The following is a 19,464-nucleotide window of genomic DNA, read 5'->3' on the forward strand; positions in this document are numbered from 1 at the left end:
AGTACTAGTACTACTACTACTACTACTACTTCTTCTACTAGCCTACTACTGATACTACTTCTAATACTTCTACTACTAGCCTACTACTGATACTTCCTCCACTACTTGTAGTAGTACTACTACTACTACTACTTCTTCTACTACTGATACTACGTCCACTACTTGAACTTGTACTAGTACTACTACTGATACTATGTCCACTACTTGTAATAGTACTACTACTACTACTACTAGCCTACTACTGATACTACCTCCACTACTTGTAGTAGTACTAGTACTACTACTACGTCTACTACTGATACTACGTCCACTACTTGAACTTTTACTCGTACTACTACTCCTTTTGCTACTAGCCTACTACTGATACTATGTCCACTACTTGTAATAGTACTACTACTAATACTACTACTACTAGCCTACTACTGATACTACCTCCACTACTTGTAGTAGTACTAGTACTACAACTACTACTACTACTTCTACTACTAGCCTACTACTGATACTACGTCCACTACTTGTACTTGTACTAGTACTACAACTGCTTCTACTACTAGCCTACTAGTGATACTACGTCCACTGCTCGTACTTGTACTAGTACTACTACTACTGCTACTACTAGCCTACTACTGATACTATGTCCACTACTTGTAATAGTACTACTACTAATACTACTAGTACTAGCCTACTACTGATACTACCTCCACTACTTGTAGTAGTACTAGTACTACTACTACTACTACTTCTTCTACTAGCCTACTACTGATACTACTTCTAATACTTCTACTACTAGCCTACTACTGACACTTCCTCCACTACTTGTAGTAGTACTACTACTACTACTACTTCTTCTACTACTGATACTACTTCCACTACTTGTAGTAGTACTAGTACTACTACGTCTACTACTGATACTACGTCCACTACTTGAACTTTTACTCGTACTACTACTCCTTTTGCTACTAGCCTACTACTGATACCATGTCCACTACTTGTACTTGTACTAGTACTAGTACTACTTCTAGTTTACTACTGATACTACCTCCACTACTTGTAGTAGTACTAGGACTACTACTACTAGTACTTCTACTTCTACTAATACTACTAATACTTGTACTAATATTACTAGTACTAGTAGTACTTCTACTTCTACTACTACTAATAATACTAATACTTGTACTAATATTACTAGTACTACTGCTAATACTACTGCTACTACTAATACTACTTTTACTAATAATACTAGTATTACTGCTACTACTACTACTACTGATACTACTCCTACTACTTCTATTAGTACTACTAATACTAAAAACAAAAAAAACATTCAAATATTAAAATGTTCAGCTCTTTATGGACATTTCAACATGTCTTCAACATTTTTTTGCCTTTCATATTCTTTTCAAATATTCAGGTTTTTCATATTTGTTCAGCTATTTAGCTTATTTCATACATTTGCAGATATTAAGCTTTCTTAATATTATTTTCAAATATTTAGCTTTTTTCATAATTTTGCACATGTTCAGCTTTTTCAAAATTCTCTTCAACTATTCAGCTTTTTGAATATTCTCTTCAGCTATTCAGATTTTCAAACTTTTTGCATATTCAGCTTTTTTTAATATTCTCTTCAACTATTCAGCTTTTTCAAACTTTTTGCATATTCAGCTTTTTTAATATTCTCTTGAAATATTCAGCTTTTTCATACTTTTGCACATATTCAGCTTTTTGAATATTCTCTTGAAATATTCAGCTTTTTAAATATTTTCTTCAAATATTCAGCTTTTTTAATATTTTCTTCAAATATTCAGCTTTTTTTTCAGTGTTGCTTCAGCATTAAAGCATTTCCACGTATTTCCGCAGGAAATACATTTTCTAGTTCTCATTTATTGCCTTAAATGATGGTGACATGGATGTCATGTCAAGTCATGTCTGTCTGTCTGTCTGTCTGTCTGCGTAACTTAAATTCAGATTTGGTCTTTCACAGAAAACAGAATAATATGTTGAGAAGAGAAAACAGAGGGTAACATTTGTTAATAAGTGTGATGTGTAGGCGACTGCTAAAACCACTAGTTAGCGCTGTAGCCGATGTTGAATATTCGTGGATAATATGAATTTTAGCTAATGTGCCTGTACATATTAAGATCATTTCCTTGACAGTCTCCTGTGTATTCTGTGCCCTTATTCATTACCATTTCCAGTGGAGTCTCCAGGCTTCTGTATTCCCTGCACTATTTAATTGCTGCAATAAGCTCAAGATAACTTGTAAATGATGTTGATATCAACACAACAATGAACACTGAATGTGTTTTAACGTGAGGGTGGTGGTCGGGCTTTACTGCACTTTACCAACCTGATGGCACCAATGACAAGCATTAACAATACTTAAATAGAAATAGCCAATCTTCTCGATGATGGTCTCCTTTGCTTATGTGGTTATATAACGCCATTTCCATAGTTACTTTAACCCAAAACCAAACAAAGTATATGTTGGGCTTGCACAGGGGCAGTGATCTCTGCATGTTGCTGGACCTTCGTATGAAAACTTCCAAAAGATACAGATTCCAGAAGATACAGCATGTGAAATATTGAATGAGGATATGTCAACAAAACTTCTAATGAAGAAGAATTCAACTTTACTTACTGTGATAATTGAGGTGATGTTAATTAAATCAATTAAAAAAAAGTTTTTGAATTAAAAACCAAAACAATTAACTTTTACAGACACTAAAAGTGGTCAAACTATCAACCAAGTTGTAAGACACGAGAGAGCTGGTATCAGCAGCAGCAGTGGAGAGATAGATTAAAAATGTAAAAGCAAAAGGATCCTCAGGTCATAATTAATATTAAAAGCAGTTTTGGGGTTCAGTTTATTTGTGATGGCTCACGATTTAGAGTCAAAATAGTACAAAGTAAATCTTTTTGATATGATGAAATGCTTTTGAATTAATTCTTTCATAAAATAATGTATTTGTTTACATTTAACTCTGGTTCAACTCTGGTTTAGACTAAAATTACAAGATGTAAACGAGCAAACTGAAGGGAATCAAAGTGAACTTGCGTGAGCTGGAAATGAGAGCTCTTTGCTGCAGCCACCAGCCTGTGATAAAAATCGCTGCTATCCAGCGACAGCCTGATAATTCGCTGCAGAGGAGCATAAAGCCTGATCTCCCCCCGGGAGGCCTCGGCCATGAAAGAGCCAAAGAAAAAAAAGAAGACAGTCCCACTCTCTCCCTTTCAGAAAAAACTCAACATGGATATAATGCATCAACATGGAGCCTGCAATTACTGAAGCAATCCATCAGGCGGGCAGAGAGACATGACTGAGAGCAGTTATGATTCAGAGCTTTCAGCAAATGTAGCAGAGAGGAAAGAAAGGAAAGGAAAAACTGTCAATATAAGAGTTAAATCTTTCCTGCAAAAGTATTGATGTTCAAATACAACAAGCTTGCTAAACTACTCGTGAACCCTTGTTAAATGGTGATGTTACCTCATATTCAGGGAGAACTCCGCAAGAAATACGGAGAAATCACCAAATGCAAATGTAATCATAAATGTCTAGAGAGGCAATAGTGAGTCACTGTGGCGTCCAGTCTGCCCTCAGTCTAGAAAACAATGAATTACAGCTGCATTAAGGGCTTGTCACATTGAGGCTACAGGGTCTGTGTACGCTTTGATAGTTTGTTTATTGGATTAAATCCAATGGACCATCACCTAGCGGGTAGCTGTAGTAACTCGCATTCATCCGGCGTCAGGAGTCACAGCAGGCTGAGGAGCGCTGGGTCTAACCTGTGTAACGGCAGGAACAGAGAGTTTGCTGATATGGCGGGGAGTCAGAGCAGTCCCCGAGCACCAGAGGCCCTGCGGTGGGGTTTGCGCTGAATTTGAGTTACCAGAACTCCACAAGTGCTACACAGAGCAGAATTAAAACAAAACATTGTAAGAGCCATATTATTTTGACCGGCTCTCCGATTTTTAGCAGTTTGGTGGAATTTTGTGTATTCTTGTCCGGCTGTTAAGGGGCGAGATTACATGTAAAGTCAATGCAAACATGGGAATTCATGCCTGGAGGCCCCAAGCACCGCAAATGACGAGAATGGGGCAAATCTTTTAATTCGCACAAGTTGAAATATTTGAACTCAAGCAATAATTTGCATGTCGCACTCCGACGCAAAAGCCAACCAGTGTTGAGATCCTCCTCCTGTTGTACTCATCAGTTAATCAGAAATCGAGACAAAACATATCGTAGCCGCTTCTGGTCTCCTAGAGCTCTGCGACTATTCGCTTCCTGTTTGTCCCGTAACTGAATCACATTGGATAAAGAGATCTTTGATTAGGCCTCTTGGTTCTGCTAAATCGCTTTTGCGCATTAAACATTTTTTAAAGTTCTAAACGATTTTAATTGGATTTCTACTCTCTGCAACCTCTGACCTCTTCACTTCTAGTTGCTTGTAAAATGTGCTGATCTTGGATCTGATATCTTTCCATTCTCCTGTCCCTCTCATTGTAAATCAGCCTGAATCACAGCATTGGCTGAGTGACTAAAATGCTAATTTTATTACAACCTCAGTCTGCAGATTTTCCCTCATCAGCTCCAGTTTGCGATGAGAAGGAGTAGCAGTCTCTATGCAGCGGACTCAAAACTTCCCTCCCCTGAAGTCAAAACTGATGTCTGTGTTTCAATGAATAAATGGTAATCAAGACCTGCTGCTGTTTTCATTAAACAAGCTTTTCCATTCCCTTTAAATATTTGAGCTTTTTACGCATTTTAGTTACAAAAGGAGAAATGAGGATGACAAAAGCTAGCTTACTAAAAACACCTAGTTTTCACCACTGATTTCTCATTTCCTTTTGTTGTAAGGTTTTGGCCTTCGCAACAGACTATTTTCTGCCTACACACAGTAAACAAATGAAAACATTGTTAGAAATAGAGACAAACGTTTCCAAACCATATTCTTTAGTTTATCTGGAACATGTGCATGTGTTCTCAGGTGGAACAGTACAGTCTGTCCCGAGCACATCTTTCACGAGTCATGAAAGACTGTGGGCTCTTATTATCAGAATGCAGCAGAATATCATATATGCAATATTCTTTCTTTATTCTCAATATTCTTTATTCTTGAAATAAAGTCTGCTGATAGTAGATTGCAATGTGCTATGCTATGCTAGTAGCAGTTATTGTAGCTGGAGACATTAAAGGCTTTATAGTACATTTAAAACGTGTGCGGTAGAACACCCCATCATTCGTCATGTGGCTTCACCAACCCTAACAAGAGCGATCATGCTTAGCGTACCTACGATGGTGGCTATCAAACCAGGGTTTCTCGGTCTGGCTATAACATTATCACATAAAAAGGGCACTGTTTGTAGCATATGACCCATCACAAGTCAACAGTCTTTACAACATGCAGCCTGTCAGTCAGTCACCAGGGCAACAGGCTTGCTAATGTTAGCTACAGCTCCTAAGGGGGATTTCGCTTTCAGACTCTGATAAACAGTGAACTCTTTAGCTTTTAGATCAACCATATTCTGTGTTCTATACATGTTGACTTCGCCATCTTTACATTTCACCTTACAAAGACTGAAGCGAGTGATGTCTGTGTGTCTGTGTCGAGTCTCTGATATAATACAGCTAAAATATCGTCATACACCCCATTGGAATATATCTATGCCGCACATTAATTTAATACAATACATATATGTAGCTAATAATAGCTAGATTGACTAATGGTCTTGACAGGGTAGTGACATTATAAACCTATGAATTCACACAGCCTTTCCAGCTGTCCTGTATTTATTTGTCAGTATAAACTGTAATTATAATTTATCATTTTTATAAATGCTTCTATTATCAGGTCAACAAGTGTTGACAAGTGTTGACCTGATAATACAAGCATTTATAAAAATTCAGCGAAACTTTTTCATACTCTCGGTAAGAGAGTACGGTAAGCTTGGAAAACACGGAAGTGGCTTCGGCGCAGCGCTAGCGTTAGCAGCCGAGGATAGAAGCTATCAGGCAAGTGTTCTTTTAAATAAACTCCTGGTGTACTTACAAACTTTCAAATGCCTCGTTTTGTGAGTACAGACCCTATGTGTACTACTGCAGAAGTTTGGTAACATTCCATGCATTATTAGTGGGGTAATTTACGAGATATACAAGATGTACCATCGTGCCAGTACTAAGCCATTCGGCTGATAGCCCTATCTTGACCAATGCTGACCATCGCTAAAATGCTTCTGAGGGGGTATTTGGCTGGATGTCATGGTGGAAATGACCTAGGGTGCATTTCACTCCGAACCATCACTTTAAACCTCAACCCACCTCACTGAAACAGTCAGTTTTTTTCGTGATTAATACACCATCTTTTCTTAATTAAAATGCCAAAGCAGCTATAAACTACTTCAAGCGAGAAATCATCAAAAAATTAACAATACACTAAGATCTGAAAGTTTTTTTGAGCCGAGACCAGAACTCCTTTCCATCCAGTTGGAGTGTAATGTTGTGTTGGCAGATTTCCGCTGGAACGGTAACGGCTGTGGTGCCAGTAGTGATGAAAAGGCCAATGCATCAGACTGGGCCAGTGACGGTGACATTTCCTGCAGCCAGCAAACTCTGCTATCTGGGTCTGATGGCACAGAGGCGAGTCTCAAATATGTCACAAGATCCTGAATGAATGTTGCTGTATTACAGGAGCATCATATTCCAATGCACTATAAATAAAACCAGTGAGATCTGTCAGTGGCGTGCTGAACAGTGCTGAATAAGATCATAATTTCAACCATTTGATAAATAGAAACTCACATTTTTTAAAAATATAAATTGCTGTCCCTCTGGATTTACAGTCAATAGGAGACATGGAGCCGTTGAGCTGCAACAATGTTCATCCGCTTCTCACAGTGTACTCCACAATTCATCATGATTAACAATCAATTAAAAGATATTTTGTAAGCTGGAACCATGAAATATCACTTTAACATGATCTATCTATCTATCTATCTATCTATCTATCTATCTATCTATCTATCTATCTATCTATCTATCTATCTATCTATCTATCTATCTAACTAACTAACTAACTAACTAACTAACTAACTAACTAACTAACTAACTAACACAGGCTGCAGCTGACCAGCCTTCTATATAAACTGTCCAAACATGCTTGGTGCTCCGATGACTCATAGGCTGTTTAGTGTCAGTGAATACACCAGGTGTGCATATGTCTGTGTGTGTGTGTGTGTGTGTGTGTGTGTGTGTCTGTGTGTGTGTGGGACCATGTTGGGATGAATGAGCGACCTCTCTGATCTTCATCTTCCTCCTCCACTCGTTCTTATTTGCTCTCGTCAACACAGAAATCCCTTCTGCCGCTTCTCCTGATTCATTCGTTTCAAAATGTGAAAGCAAACATTTGGAGAAAATTCACTCCACGTTCAGAAATGCTGCCAATATCAAAACACAACCAATGACCCAGTTTCCTATAAAGTAATGTTCGTATTGAACTAATGTGAAACGGAAAATACATTTTGGAAGAAAAGGCCTCTTAAGATGTTATTTTGTATGAAGGGTTTGTCATTGGTGAAAGAATGTGGAAGCGTATCATCAAAATGCGTGCATATTTAAATGGGAACAGGTTTTAGTTTGAGTGTCAAGTCCATAATTATGTCAAGCTGGAATTAACAGTGTTTACTTTAGCAAAGCTCTTCTTCAAACTTAATAATACAAGTAAGAGGTTAGCGCTATTGGAATATCAGCTCAACATACTATGGACTGACACATCACAGTTTAAACCTATTTAATCTACCCACCGAGTAGACTGCAGGCCCAAAGGAAACAAGTATTTGGAGGAGAAATTGGTGGTGTAAAGTGGGTTTATTTCCTGAGCCAGACAGGAACTGGAGGCTCTAGAGACGATGATGATAATTTGTGGGTTCAACTTTTAGACTGTATGTAAAGATGGACGACATGGCAGTTCCCCAAATGTTTAGCCAAAACAACTTGATGGTCCCCTGGTGGCTGGCTGCTGTATGTTATAAACCCCGCCCCCATGTTTACGGGATATGAGCCGAACTAAAAAGTCAAACGTCATACATCTTTTCCCCAAATAAGGTTTCCGCAATTTGGATTCTTATCATGTTGAAGTGTTAATGTTCTGATAACTTTGGTTTTAATTAATTTCTGTGAGAAATCATGGTTGACAGCTGTGATTGACGGGATGTGTAGAGAGGACTCTTAACTTGAATGTTCCTTTTGTTTGTGTAATAGAACATTGTAAAAGTAGAGTGTAAAATCCCAAGATGGCAGCTGGCACTTTTTTAAATGTATTTTTTGGAGACACGTCTTGCATCGACAGTAAAATTTAGTCTATTGTTATGAGACATAATGAGCAACACATTCACAATCCAATGTGTCAAATCAGCTTGATCAGTGTTCCACAGCATCAAACTATGACGCTCTATGTACCCCTCTTGTGTCACTATGCAAGTGACCTGTGTTTGTTTGACCCATACAAATACTCACACGCTAAATCTGCGTCTTTGTACTGACCAAGCTGCATTAATTGATACAAAGAAAACAGGTTGCTATGAGAGACAGCTGTTACAAGCCATCCTGACTGTGAAACAGACTCTACTTTATGTAATTGCCAGATAATTCCAGATTAAAGGTTTTGGGTGTTTGTGAACTGACAGATTCTGAACAAATGTTTAATTGGCTCATGCAGATCCACTGGGCTTTAGACGGCTACATAATCACCATGAGCTAACTCATGAGCGGGTGGATTCTTCATGCCAAATGATTGAACACATGCCATGTTGCCCATGTTCTACTGCCCCAAAACCCAGCTCCTCCCTCAAACTGCAATTTAGAGGGTTTCTAGTGTTGTTTGATTGGAATCCAACTGCCTACAGCCCCATCATGGGCAGCTAGAGAGGTGCACCCTGGGACATCCTGGAAAAGGGGGAAGGACTCTGCTCTCAGAGCCTTAAACTCAGACTGCCGCTACTGCTGATTATCAAGCGAAATGCAAACATGCACCTTTCCACTGAGAGCCTCTTCAGATATCTGGCCCCTAGCTGCCCTCAGGAGTACTAATCATGTCATGTGTTCCTTATTTTTCCCCACAACTATGTAGGGACCACAAAATGATGCACTCAGAAGCCCGAGGTGGCACCAAAGCAAGGACTTGGTCCCCAACTGCCAAATCCACGGACCCATCAAACTGAGCCGTATATGCTTCTGGGCTTGGCTTAGGTCTATGCAACTACAACTATAGGTTAACCTTAATTTGGCAAAAAAATCCAAGTAATTGTTCAAGTAAAACCCGCGACACTGAATAGAGGATAAGCGGTAGAAAATGGATGGATGGATGGATGGATGTTCAAGTAAAACTCGAAAGGAGTTTTACTTGAACATCCATCCATAAGAGGTTTTTCGGCGGTACAACATCACAACACACAAACGGAATCATTTGGATAAACACAAGAGGTCACTTTTCAGGAAAATGTAAGTAAGTTTTTGCGTTAGGACAACTGTTTAATGCTTCTGTTGAGGGGACTCACTAACAAGAGCATCTTACATGTTGTATGATGGACATGTTTCTTCCTGAGGCTAACAGGGAACACGACAAATAGGCTAACCTCATCTGCCCTGGAGTTTCAGCACCACTGATGGATGAACTGCAATTACTAACTTACTGCGTTTTCTGTTTACGCACAGTAAAGACATGTTTCTGTTTAGATTGTAACTTCTGTCAAACCAAAATGTGTGTTTCTAAAAATCATTCCAAGCCAAAAGACAAAACGTCCAGGTGAGTGAGTTTCAAAGTTACAATATTTTTAATACAACCCCCCTGCGTGTTTCCCCTGAATGTCTTTATTTGTTGGGCTGCAGTGGGTGGACACAAATAAAATGTTGTACTAAAATGTGCATGTCTAACACACAATGCTGAAGCCTTGGCACAAAAATACAGAAAATGCAAGCAACTAGAGATGTGTTCGAGAAAAATGACAAAAGAAGTTTCTATGGGATCTCTAAAACTGCTGCTAATTTGTAAAATGCTATTATCTCAAATAATTATTGCAATAAGAATGTTAAAACAGAGGAATATTTTCGAGAAATTTAAAAAATACTGTCAAATTCAAGATGCATAAAAACAAACAGAATTGTACAATAAAAAACTTCAGTTTTATAATTGAAAATAGTTGCAGTGTTTGAAAACGAAGAGAGTAGAGGTGTACTAAGTAAGAACCAAAGGAACTACTGATGGTTCATTAACTTCACTGACAAGTGTCATCGTTTGTCTGAACTTGTTTTTATTTGCTACACTTGTATTCAATATATATTTTTTCTATGGGGTAGTGGCAGTGAGAATGACATTTTGGAGGAAGGGAAAGTTTGTTAGCATAATTTATGATCTTACAGTTAGAATCCAATATGTATGCATTAATCTCGTGGTTCTATGGTCATAATTACTATTTAAAAAAAACATCCACATAAACATGCTCAACAAGGGAATAGTAGATTCAACGTTATTGTCATGGCACAGAGTCAACCGGATGTGCAAAAAGCAATAAAGAGAGTGCAGAGAATTGTGAAGAATAATATACGGAATAAACAGTAATATATAGTGTAAATATATGGAAGTTTTCAAATGGTAGGCGGGTCTGCACAGGGGGGCTCCAAACTGTTTCAAGTGGTGGTGAATTAGAGAATTACTTACTAAAAGAAGATCACATAGAATAGCCTATGTGTGTGCGATTTAGTTAAAGAGATAATTCAGAGATGCCCCCACCTTCCAGAAAGTAATAAATGCCCAAGGATGGATGTTGGGCAATTAAGCAGTGCAGGTAAAAGTATGAGTTATATATATATATATATATATATATATATATACACAAGAACAAGAACTTTAAGAAATGACATACAGAATGTACAGGTAATGGTAAAGATAGAAGTGCTTACACTGTCGATCTGACAAGTCCAGTACAGTGGTATAAATATACATATACACTATAGATCATTATATACTGTATCAACAGTAGTATATCAATGAATGCCAGCAACGACTCGATGATGGGCCTCTCCATCGCTCCAGCAAGTTCATCTCTCTCCTCTCCATCCCTCCTACACAAATGGCAAATTGCTACATCACATATCTGACAGGGATTACATGAACAGAAAGTGAAATGAGCTACCTGCTGTTCTGCTTTCTTTTCACTGTGATCATCCACATGAATGCTGCTGATCTTATCATTGATACACTGGCTAACAAACGATGTGTGTAATAACTGAATTAACGATAATAATAATAACCAAAGACAAACTTTGCATGCCAATAACAAATGCCGATGGATTTGAGGATTATAAATCAAGACAAGTTAACATCTTATTAAGGTATTGTGAGTTACTTTTTATAGCTAACCACAATTATAATCTGACATTAGCTGTTATCTCATGATGAACATAAACTAAAGCTGGCTAAATAAAAGATTCATGTGAGTTCAGCTAATGCGTTAAAATGTAAAATATGCTGTTCATCCACTTACCGGCGAGCTGCTTAGGGATGAATGAGGTTGAATGCTGGTCTTGTGTTTCCTCCTTCAATCCCAGGTGCTCTACCAGCGGCCTGGGAGCCTGAGGGTCCTTCAGTTTCTTAGCCGTTCCTCTCTTCAGGACAGAGATCTTGGATGTTGTTCTTGGACTCTGCTGGGTTCTGGGTTTGGGGCTTACAGCCCTGACTGCTCTGATTACCACCAGTACCACTGATGCCTTTACTCTCCACAAGCTCCTCTTAGAGCCCTTGGGAATTTTCAAGCTTCTCTTGTTCCTTTTTCTGCTGTCTGTTGGCGACATCTATCACTACTGCTGTCTTCTGTTGTTTTTCCTGCACCACCATGGTTGGTTAGCCAATACCAGTTAATCAGTCTGGATCTGGAAGTCCCACAGGATCCAAACTTGGTCCTTCTCAAACACCTTTGGAGGTGTCTTCCATTTTGACCTCAGGACTTCCAGCCTATAATACTGAGAACAGATGTTCCCGTACACTGTGCCACCCACTTACGGTCTCAGGGGCCGCTTTGCACAGCCTGCACCTGGGGTCCCTGTCTGGTGGTGTGTGTGTGTGTGTGTGTGCGTGCGTGTGTGTGTGTGCGTGCGTGTGTGTGTGTGTGTGTGTGTTAAATATTAGCATTACATGTGTGTGCTAATATTCATATAAACAGACTTTTTCAGATCCAGGTGTGACAGCAGTCTTACCTGATGATGTCATCATTGTGTCCCAGGTAAAACCTCTGGCTGTGTTCCCTCGCGTTGTAAACCACGCCGACGCCGGCCACGAAGTATACCACTTCCTTCCCTGCGGTGTAGTACAGGTTATTCCGACACTGGTGGCCCCGGTACCCATAGATCCAGTCCAGTCTGAGCCGGCAGCCCGGAGCGCTCCGGTCCGACATCGTCGCTCATCTGATGGCACACCGTGACCGCCGCTGCTGCTGGTTCACACCTGCTTCTACTGGTTTGAGATCCTCCAGACCACAACAATAGATCTATTATCGATTAACCGATATTTATCGAGAAAAAAAGATTCAGATTTACACGTCTAATTTTCTTCGATTCTTCATCTTTTCATTTTCTTATTGCATATTGTCTTTGCAAAAAAAGAAGTACAAACTGAAAGAAGGTCCAAAAGTGGACATGATAGGCTATAGCCTATGTGCTGTCGATGAGCCCAATGTATTATTTTTGTAATTCAGATTTGTATTCTGGATATACACATTTTTCAGTATCGATACTAGAAATGAAATCCTGGTTCTCAATCAAATAAGTCAAGAAACAGGTTGGATAACTGAAGTCCCTGCAGGTTGATTGCCCATCAGAAGCTTAATAATTATTTTAGGATCACGTGTTTTTGTAATGTAATTTTAATTATGCGTTAGTCTATGTGAAGCAATCACCAAGGATAACTGCAAATTTCACTTTTTGAGGTTTGGCTCCTTTCTTGATAATGCGTCTGCGACGGTAACGAGTGAGTTTACAGCGACATCGTCATGTACAGAAACATATAGTCATTGTGTATCCTGTGGCATTTGCATTATTTCAGTTCTTCCGGGTCGTGTTCCATCTCTGATCGTACTATGTCCATAGTTCTTCATCCAGCAGGTGAATTACATAGTTGAGAATAACAGTCAGCCCAGAGCGTTTTACTCTCTATCAGCAATCATCATCACCATCTTCATCCTCAGGGCTGCTGTTGAATGAATGGTCCTGCAGGGAGTTTCTCGTGTACTTAATAGTATGTTTGTCTCATGTGGCTTGAGTGCAATTTCCTTTAAATTTTCTAAAGGGACTAAAAGTGTTTTTTTGCACGACACATTAAAGGGGCCTTATAATGAGCCCATCATGTCTTACGGTATGTAATAGCTATAATTAAGATATGACACTGTTTATAATGGGGATGTTGTGGTTTTACTTGGCTCAAAAGCCTGCAGGAACGAGCAGATGATTTTCTTTTACTTTTAGGAAATCTGAGAATGAAGAAACCGAAATAGAGGAAAATATCCTAACGCGTTTACGAAGTTTTGTCCCCCCCTCTCCCCCCTCCCCAAAGAAAACAAAAACATTAAAAAAAAAAACACAAAGAGAAAAAAACAGCACAATTGATGGAGGATTCTGCTCCTGGAAAATATAATCCCTCCTAATCCTCGACCTCGGTAACAGCCATGCTACTACAGCACGGGTGGGTTTTTTTCCTCCCGTGTGTTCACATCATCCCTCCGCGGAATAACGCGCAGCGCGGAAGCTGGAGAAGGTGCCGTGGAGCAAAACGTGCGGCGGCTCACAAACCCATTCACAAAATCTTTGTGGGTGTAAATATAATCCCACTGACTCAGGAGGACTGGGTGTACAACAATATCAAAAATAAAAGAAGCGGATTATTTCCACTGCGAAATGATCGGGCAGTTCCGGAGGGAGCCGAAGAGAAAGGGTTTAGAGAGCGGCAAACACAGGGGTTTAATCACCGCAGATGATCCAACTTCAGCGGGCAGAGAAGGGGAGAAGTCCCGGGTTCGGACCGCAGCATCCCCACTGGATGACGGGAGAGGAAAGTCCTGATTCCTGGCAGGAGGAGAGCATTCTCCCGCTGCAGCCGAATCCCTCCACCCACGACAGATAGACAAACTCTACTGCTCAGTAAACCGGACTCCAGACGCCTGATGGAGACCCTCCTCCCGACAGCCGAGTCTCATTATAGTGATGTTTTCTCGCTCGTTTTCGCAACGACAGGCAGAAGCATCAAGTTTACACCGAGCAGATCATTAGATCGCGTTTCCGGTGTGTAAACTTAAGACTAAAAGCAGGTGTCAGGAGCATGTGCTGTATGGCTGCAAAACATGTACAATATGTGAGTTGTCTGTTCCCCCCGAAGACACGCTTATTCTTAAACTTCTCACATGGTTTCATTAAATAACTGTGCAAATTCAACAACAATTCGAGGAAAAAGTCCAGAACTGAAAATATATTTGCGTATCAGAATTTAGACAAACTGACAATGAAATGTATGACAATCTGTATTACACATTTTTACTTTTGATACTGTTATTATATTGCTGATAATTTATCGCATGCTCTATTGGATTTAATTTTGAAGGTCAAATCCTTACACTTCCGGTCTTATTGTGGTGATTTGTCTCGCGCTTGTCGCAGCTCGGACTCGGGAGATAAACGTGACGCACGGAGAGGAAACACCCCGGCTCCGCTGGAGAGGACGCACGGCCGCAAAGAATGGTGGGACTTCGTGTTTATTTCCGCTCATCATCTTTGAGGTGTTTTATTTTTAATTTTTTTAATTAGCGAGAACTACAAATACAAGCAGCAGCGGCAATGGAGGCGCTGTCTGTGGTGCTGAAATGGGGAAACTGTAGGCAATTAACAATTTCAATTACAAATAATGCATCGGTACATTAAGATGTAAACAGCAACACGTATATAGAGAAAAAATATGATATAATATATAATTATTAATTATATATATATAAAAACACAAACACACACACATATAAATAATATAAATAAATAAAACGCGTGCCCTGTATTTAACCAGGACAGGCTGTCAGATTCCCCTAGCCTAAAAAAAAAAGTCCAACTAGTGGTACGCTCTTGAGCAGTCCAAAGGATTCCAATTTTAATGATTCAGAATGACTGCTGCGTTCCCTCTTACGATGAGCCAAAAAAACATCTGAAATCATAAAATAGCAATTTATTTCGTTTCAAAGATGACTGTAAACCCTCAAATCAACACTGTTTTCTATGTCCTATAAAAATAAAATTAGGAACAAAGCGATTGACAAAATCATGGAAAATTGGAATGGTAGAACAAAGCACCTGTGAGACATGACAGTATAGTTGTTGTAGTCACTGGGAGACACTTGATTTGTGGGTTTAAGATTGGTTAGAAACTGGTACAAAATGCTGTTTATTGCAGTACTTAAATGAATAAGTAAGTAAAAAAAGAAAGAAAAGAAAACACATCTGGCTTTTGTGTTGGGAGACGATAAACGTGGTTAAATAGTAAATAATTATTTATTTTTTTAAATCCAGAACCTTCTGGACAGTAAAGTGTGGTGTACTAGAGAAGAGTTGAGTGACATTTGGATAGATTTGTGTGAATGCAAAGTGTAGAGCACAATGATTTACCGCACCTTCACTGTCTGTGGTGCACTGGTCTGATCCTGTTCCGCCACCTTGAGGCTAAAACATAGAAATACACTTTAGATCAAAGTTATGACAGACGAAAAAGAGTCTGTGTGGATCGAATCAGTCTTTTGGAGGATGTTGACTGTTGTACTGAACAACAGAGAAACACTAGTTAAAACCAAAGTTTCCTACGATAAAGATTACCATGACCTGGATGACTGAGCATCTTCATACACAATAATTAAAACAAACTTCAGTTTGGTTCATTGTTTTATGCTGACTTTTTTTGCTTTCACGTTTGTCTTTGTTTGGCACAATTTACTTCACAATTGTGGTCAATTTTTTTTAGACAGCTATACGTCTGAATTCCCACTTTGTCAATTTAACAAAAGTTTGTGTAAACAATAAATCATATGTTGTGATTATACACACAAATAAAGCAAGCATGTAAACCAATTTTATCTCAACTAATTGTTCCTGAGACCACTCACAATTTTTTCTTATATCAGCATCACATGTATGGCAGATATTAAATTCCTGTGTCAGTTGAATTCCAACACAGCCACACCTTATTCTAGTTAATGAGGTACTGATTAGGTGATCACCCAAACCAGATCTTATTTAACAAGGAAATAAAAACATCAAGGACACCAAGTGATCTACAAAAAGGATGGAAAATGGCAGCTGGGTTCGAAATAGCCTCCTAGGCAGGACAGAAATCATGCAAGGGACTGGACCATAGAGAACTAGAGTGAAGTCATCTTCTCTGATGAGTCCAAATTTCAGTTTTGCCCAACACCTGGTGGCCTAATGGTTAGACAGAAACCTGGAGAGGCCTACAAGCCACAGTGTCTTGCAGTCACTGTGGAATTTGTTGGAGGATCGTGATGTTGGGGTCCTCAGGAAGGCTGGAATCGGACAGATATGTCTTTGTGAAGGACGCTTGAATCAAGCCAGGAAAAGTTATCCTGGAAGAAAACCTGCTTCTCTCTGCTCTCAAATTCTCCCATGTGACCCCCCCTCCTCCGTGACCTCCACTGGCTCCCTGTTGCAGCACGCATCCAATTCAAGACGATGACACTGGCCTTCAGGGCCATCAATGGAACGGCACCCATCTACCTTCCAACACTGGTCAAACCTCATGCCCCGAAGCGAGCACTTCGCTCCTCTACTTCAGCTGGCCGGCTGGTACCACCATCGCTGAAATCAAACAAATGTCGCTCAGCAAAGTCCAGACTCTTCTCTGTTCTGGCGCCTCAGTGGTGGAACGAACTCCCGACCAATGTCAGGACAGCTGAGTCATTTGCCATTTTCCGAAAAAGGCTCAAGACTCACCTGTTCAGACTTCACCTCGACTAGCATTTAATAATTGCACACACACACTTTAGGAGGATGTAAACTTTATTGGAGATTTGCACAGTACATTTGAACTCATTATTTTGCACATTTTGTATGTTTGCCATATTTATTGAATGTTTGTCACCATGTTACTGTCCTTGGTCGGCTCTTGGTTTGCTGGGGGGTGCTGTGTGGGCCATGCAGCTCCATCTAGAGCAGAGGGACATAATGGTTAAATGGGCATATTAAATGTGTTAATTATTTAAACAAGGATATAAAGTGTATTGTGTCGAGTGTATTGTGTACTCACCAAGTCTTTGGAATGGAATTGGAATAGGAAGTGGATATGTGTATTTTCTTTGTTAGTAGAGGTACATGTATATAGGTTAGTGATTATGTGGTGGAAATATAGAAATAAAAAGGGTGGGTTAAACATGTGGGTAGGCAGTGGACCCCAGCGGAGGGACTCTTCTAGGGTCATTAGCTGCGACACCCTATAAATAGGTGCCATTTTGACAACCTGGGTTGGCCTGATGTATCGATACAGGATGCTTAATGGGTAAATAAAGAAACCCCTCTGTTGCTCACCCTAAACCTGACTGCGGTTCCTTCTTTGCTGTACACTCCAGCCGTAATTGTGGTCATTCTCACAGCCGGCTCAAGCCCTTTTGGTGCCCTAGGCCACCACAACTATCCCTATACAAAAACGCCGATCTGGAAATCATTCAGCATGGCAGACGATCACATGACAAATTTATACTGAACTGCGCACAGTGTTGTGGTTAGTACTGTAGCCGAAAAGAGGGGTCAGGGTTCGAGTCCCGGTTTGGGTTCCTTCTGTGTGGAGTTTGCATGTTATGTTCTCCCCGTGTGAGTGTGGGTTCTCTCCCGCTTCCTCCCACAGTCATGCAGGATGGGGATATGTTCATTGATGACTCTAAATTTCCCATAGCTGTGAATGTGAGTGTGAAGCCCTGCAATGGACTGGTTACCTGTCCAGGGTGTACCCCGCCTTCACCCAATGACAGCTGGGATCGGCTCCAGCACCCCGCGGCCCTGAATACAGGATGGATGGATGGAGACTGAACTGCACCCCTGTGACCACAAGGAACCTGCGACCACGACCCATGGGATGTTGCTTTCTCATATGTCAGTGGATATTGCCTCATCTTTTGCAGGTCTTCTCAAAGCTAAAGTAGTCCCGGACCTAAAATGACCAGGAACTCGTTTGTAGAAATGTGCTGAATTTCAACTACACCATAGACATAGATAGCTATAATCATAGCCTTTATTGAATGCTAACCATACCCTAGTTCCCAGGTATGGATAATTTAGAAATAAATAATAAAAAGAAAAGAAAGAAAAGAAAAGATAATCACTAAAGTTTTGCAGAATTGTTATCAACATTGTCTGGCAATAGCATTACGTTTTAACAGTATGTTATGTTCTTAAAATAAAGGATTTCAAGAGTCCTACTGCTTAAAGGTTAAATAAATGATTTCATCACATGGCCTTTCTACTTAGGTATAGCTGTGAGTTTAAGATGGAATATCGAAGGAAACCAGTGAGGTTGAGATGTAACGAGACATTGATTGAATGACATTTGGGTTTAAGTTGCCTCATCTATCTCCTCTCCTCTTCCCCCTGGAGGTTGAATGGCAACTGTTGGAGGAGGGGCCAAATTACAAAAAAATACCTGTCAGAGGAGATGGCAAAGCTCCAGAGACTTCATGAGGAGGATACCTGAGCAGCTTCCTGCAGTTCACCTTCACCGGTGAGAGAGAGAAAAGCAGCAAATAGACGAGTCACGACAAAGATATCACAATTACATAAATCTTGGCCGATAATCCAATTCCTTATGGAGATTATGAATTATATTTTTACCTCTGGAACATGGTGTTTCAGCTCTATAGCATTGCAGCTCATTGATAGGCTTCTTTTTTTCTTACTGCACACTCGTTAAAAATATGTACAGAGATGACATTTTAAATGATGCATTCCTAAATATAATGGAAATGTATTTCTTCCACTGTTTTCTCTTCAATAACATATAGTTATGTTACATTTGATCAAAGCAGCACTTTCAAAGTAGTAAGTGTTGTGTTCTCTGAGGTTCAGGATGTGTGTTTATGTTTATGTGAAATGCAATCAACATGTCACATAGTCATCGACCAGTCAAAGCCTAGGTGAACTGCAGGTGGAGCTCTCTCCATTTGGCTTCATTTGTCTCTGTCTACCTTTCTATGCCCCAAATTTTCTATGCCTATTTTTGGTTATTTCTTGCTCTTAGCTGCATTTGGCAAAATGTGTCCGTACGTGTGTTATTAAGCAGCATCGCTGTTGACTGTGTTGTGACAGAAGCAGTCTTTGCCAAGTCAGATCCCCCCCTCAGTCACGACTCTGAGATAGAGATGGTGTGAGTCACAACCACACACACACACACA

The 19,464-nt window shown here is 39.9% G+C and overlaps 1 protein-coding gene across 8 annotated transcripts in view; it reads right to left on the bottom strand.

Annotated features, from left to right (window-relative positions):
* The window catches only part of LOC311020476 (echinoderm microtubule-associated protein-like 6), a 73,029-nt gene extending 60,476 nt beyond the window's left edge, over nt 1-12,553 (bottom strand). For 4 of the 8 annotated variants that reach the window (XM_084020512.1, XM_084020511.1, XM_084020513.1 and 1 more), the window contains exon 1: nt 12,245-12,553. In XM_084020512.1, the coding sequence (XP_083876638.1) occupies nt 12,245-12,441 (197 nt within the window). In that variant the 5' untranslated portion in view covers nt 12,442-12,553. The remainder of the gene's footprint in view (nt 1-12,244) is intronic. The other 4 variants (XM_084020517.1, XM_084020514.1, XM_084020516.1 and 1 more) reach the window with 1 other exon arrangement.
* Between the last annotated feature and the right edge of the window lie 6,911 nt (nt 12,554-19,464).

This window comes from Eutrigla gurnardus (assembly GCF_963514095.1).
Source record: "Eutrigla gurnardus genome assembly, chromosome: 11".
Lineage (NCBI taxonomy): Eukaryota > Metazoa > Chordata > Actinopteri > Perciformes > Triglidae > Eutrigla > Eutrigla gurnardus.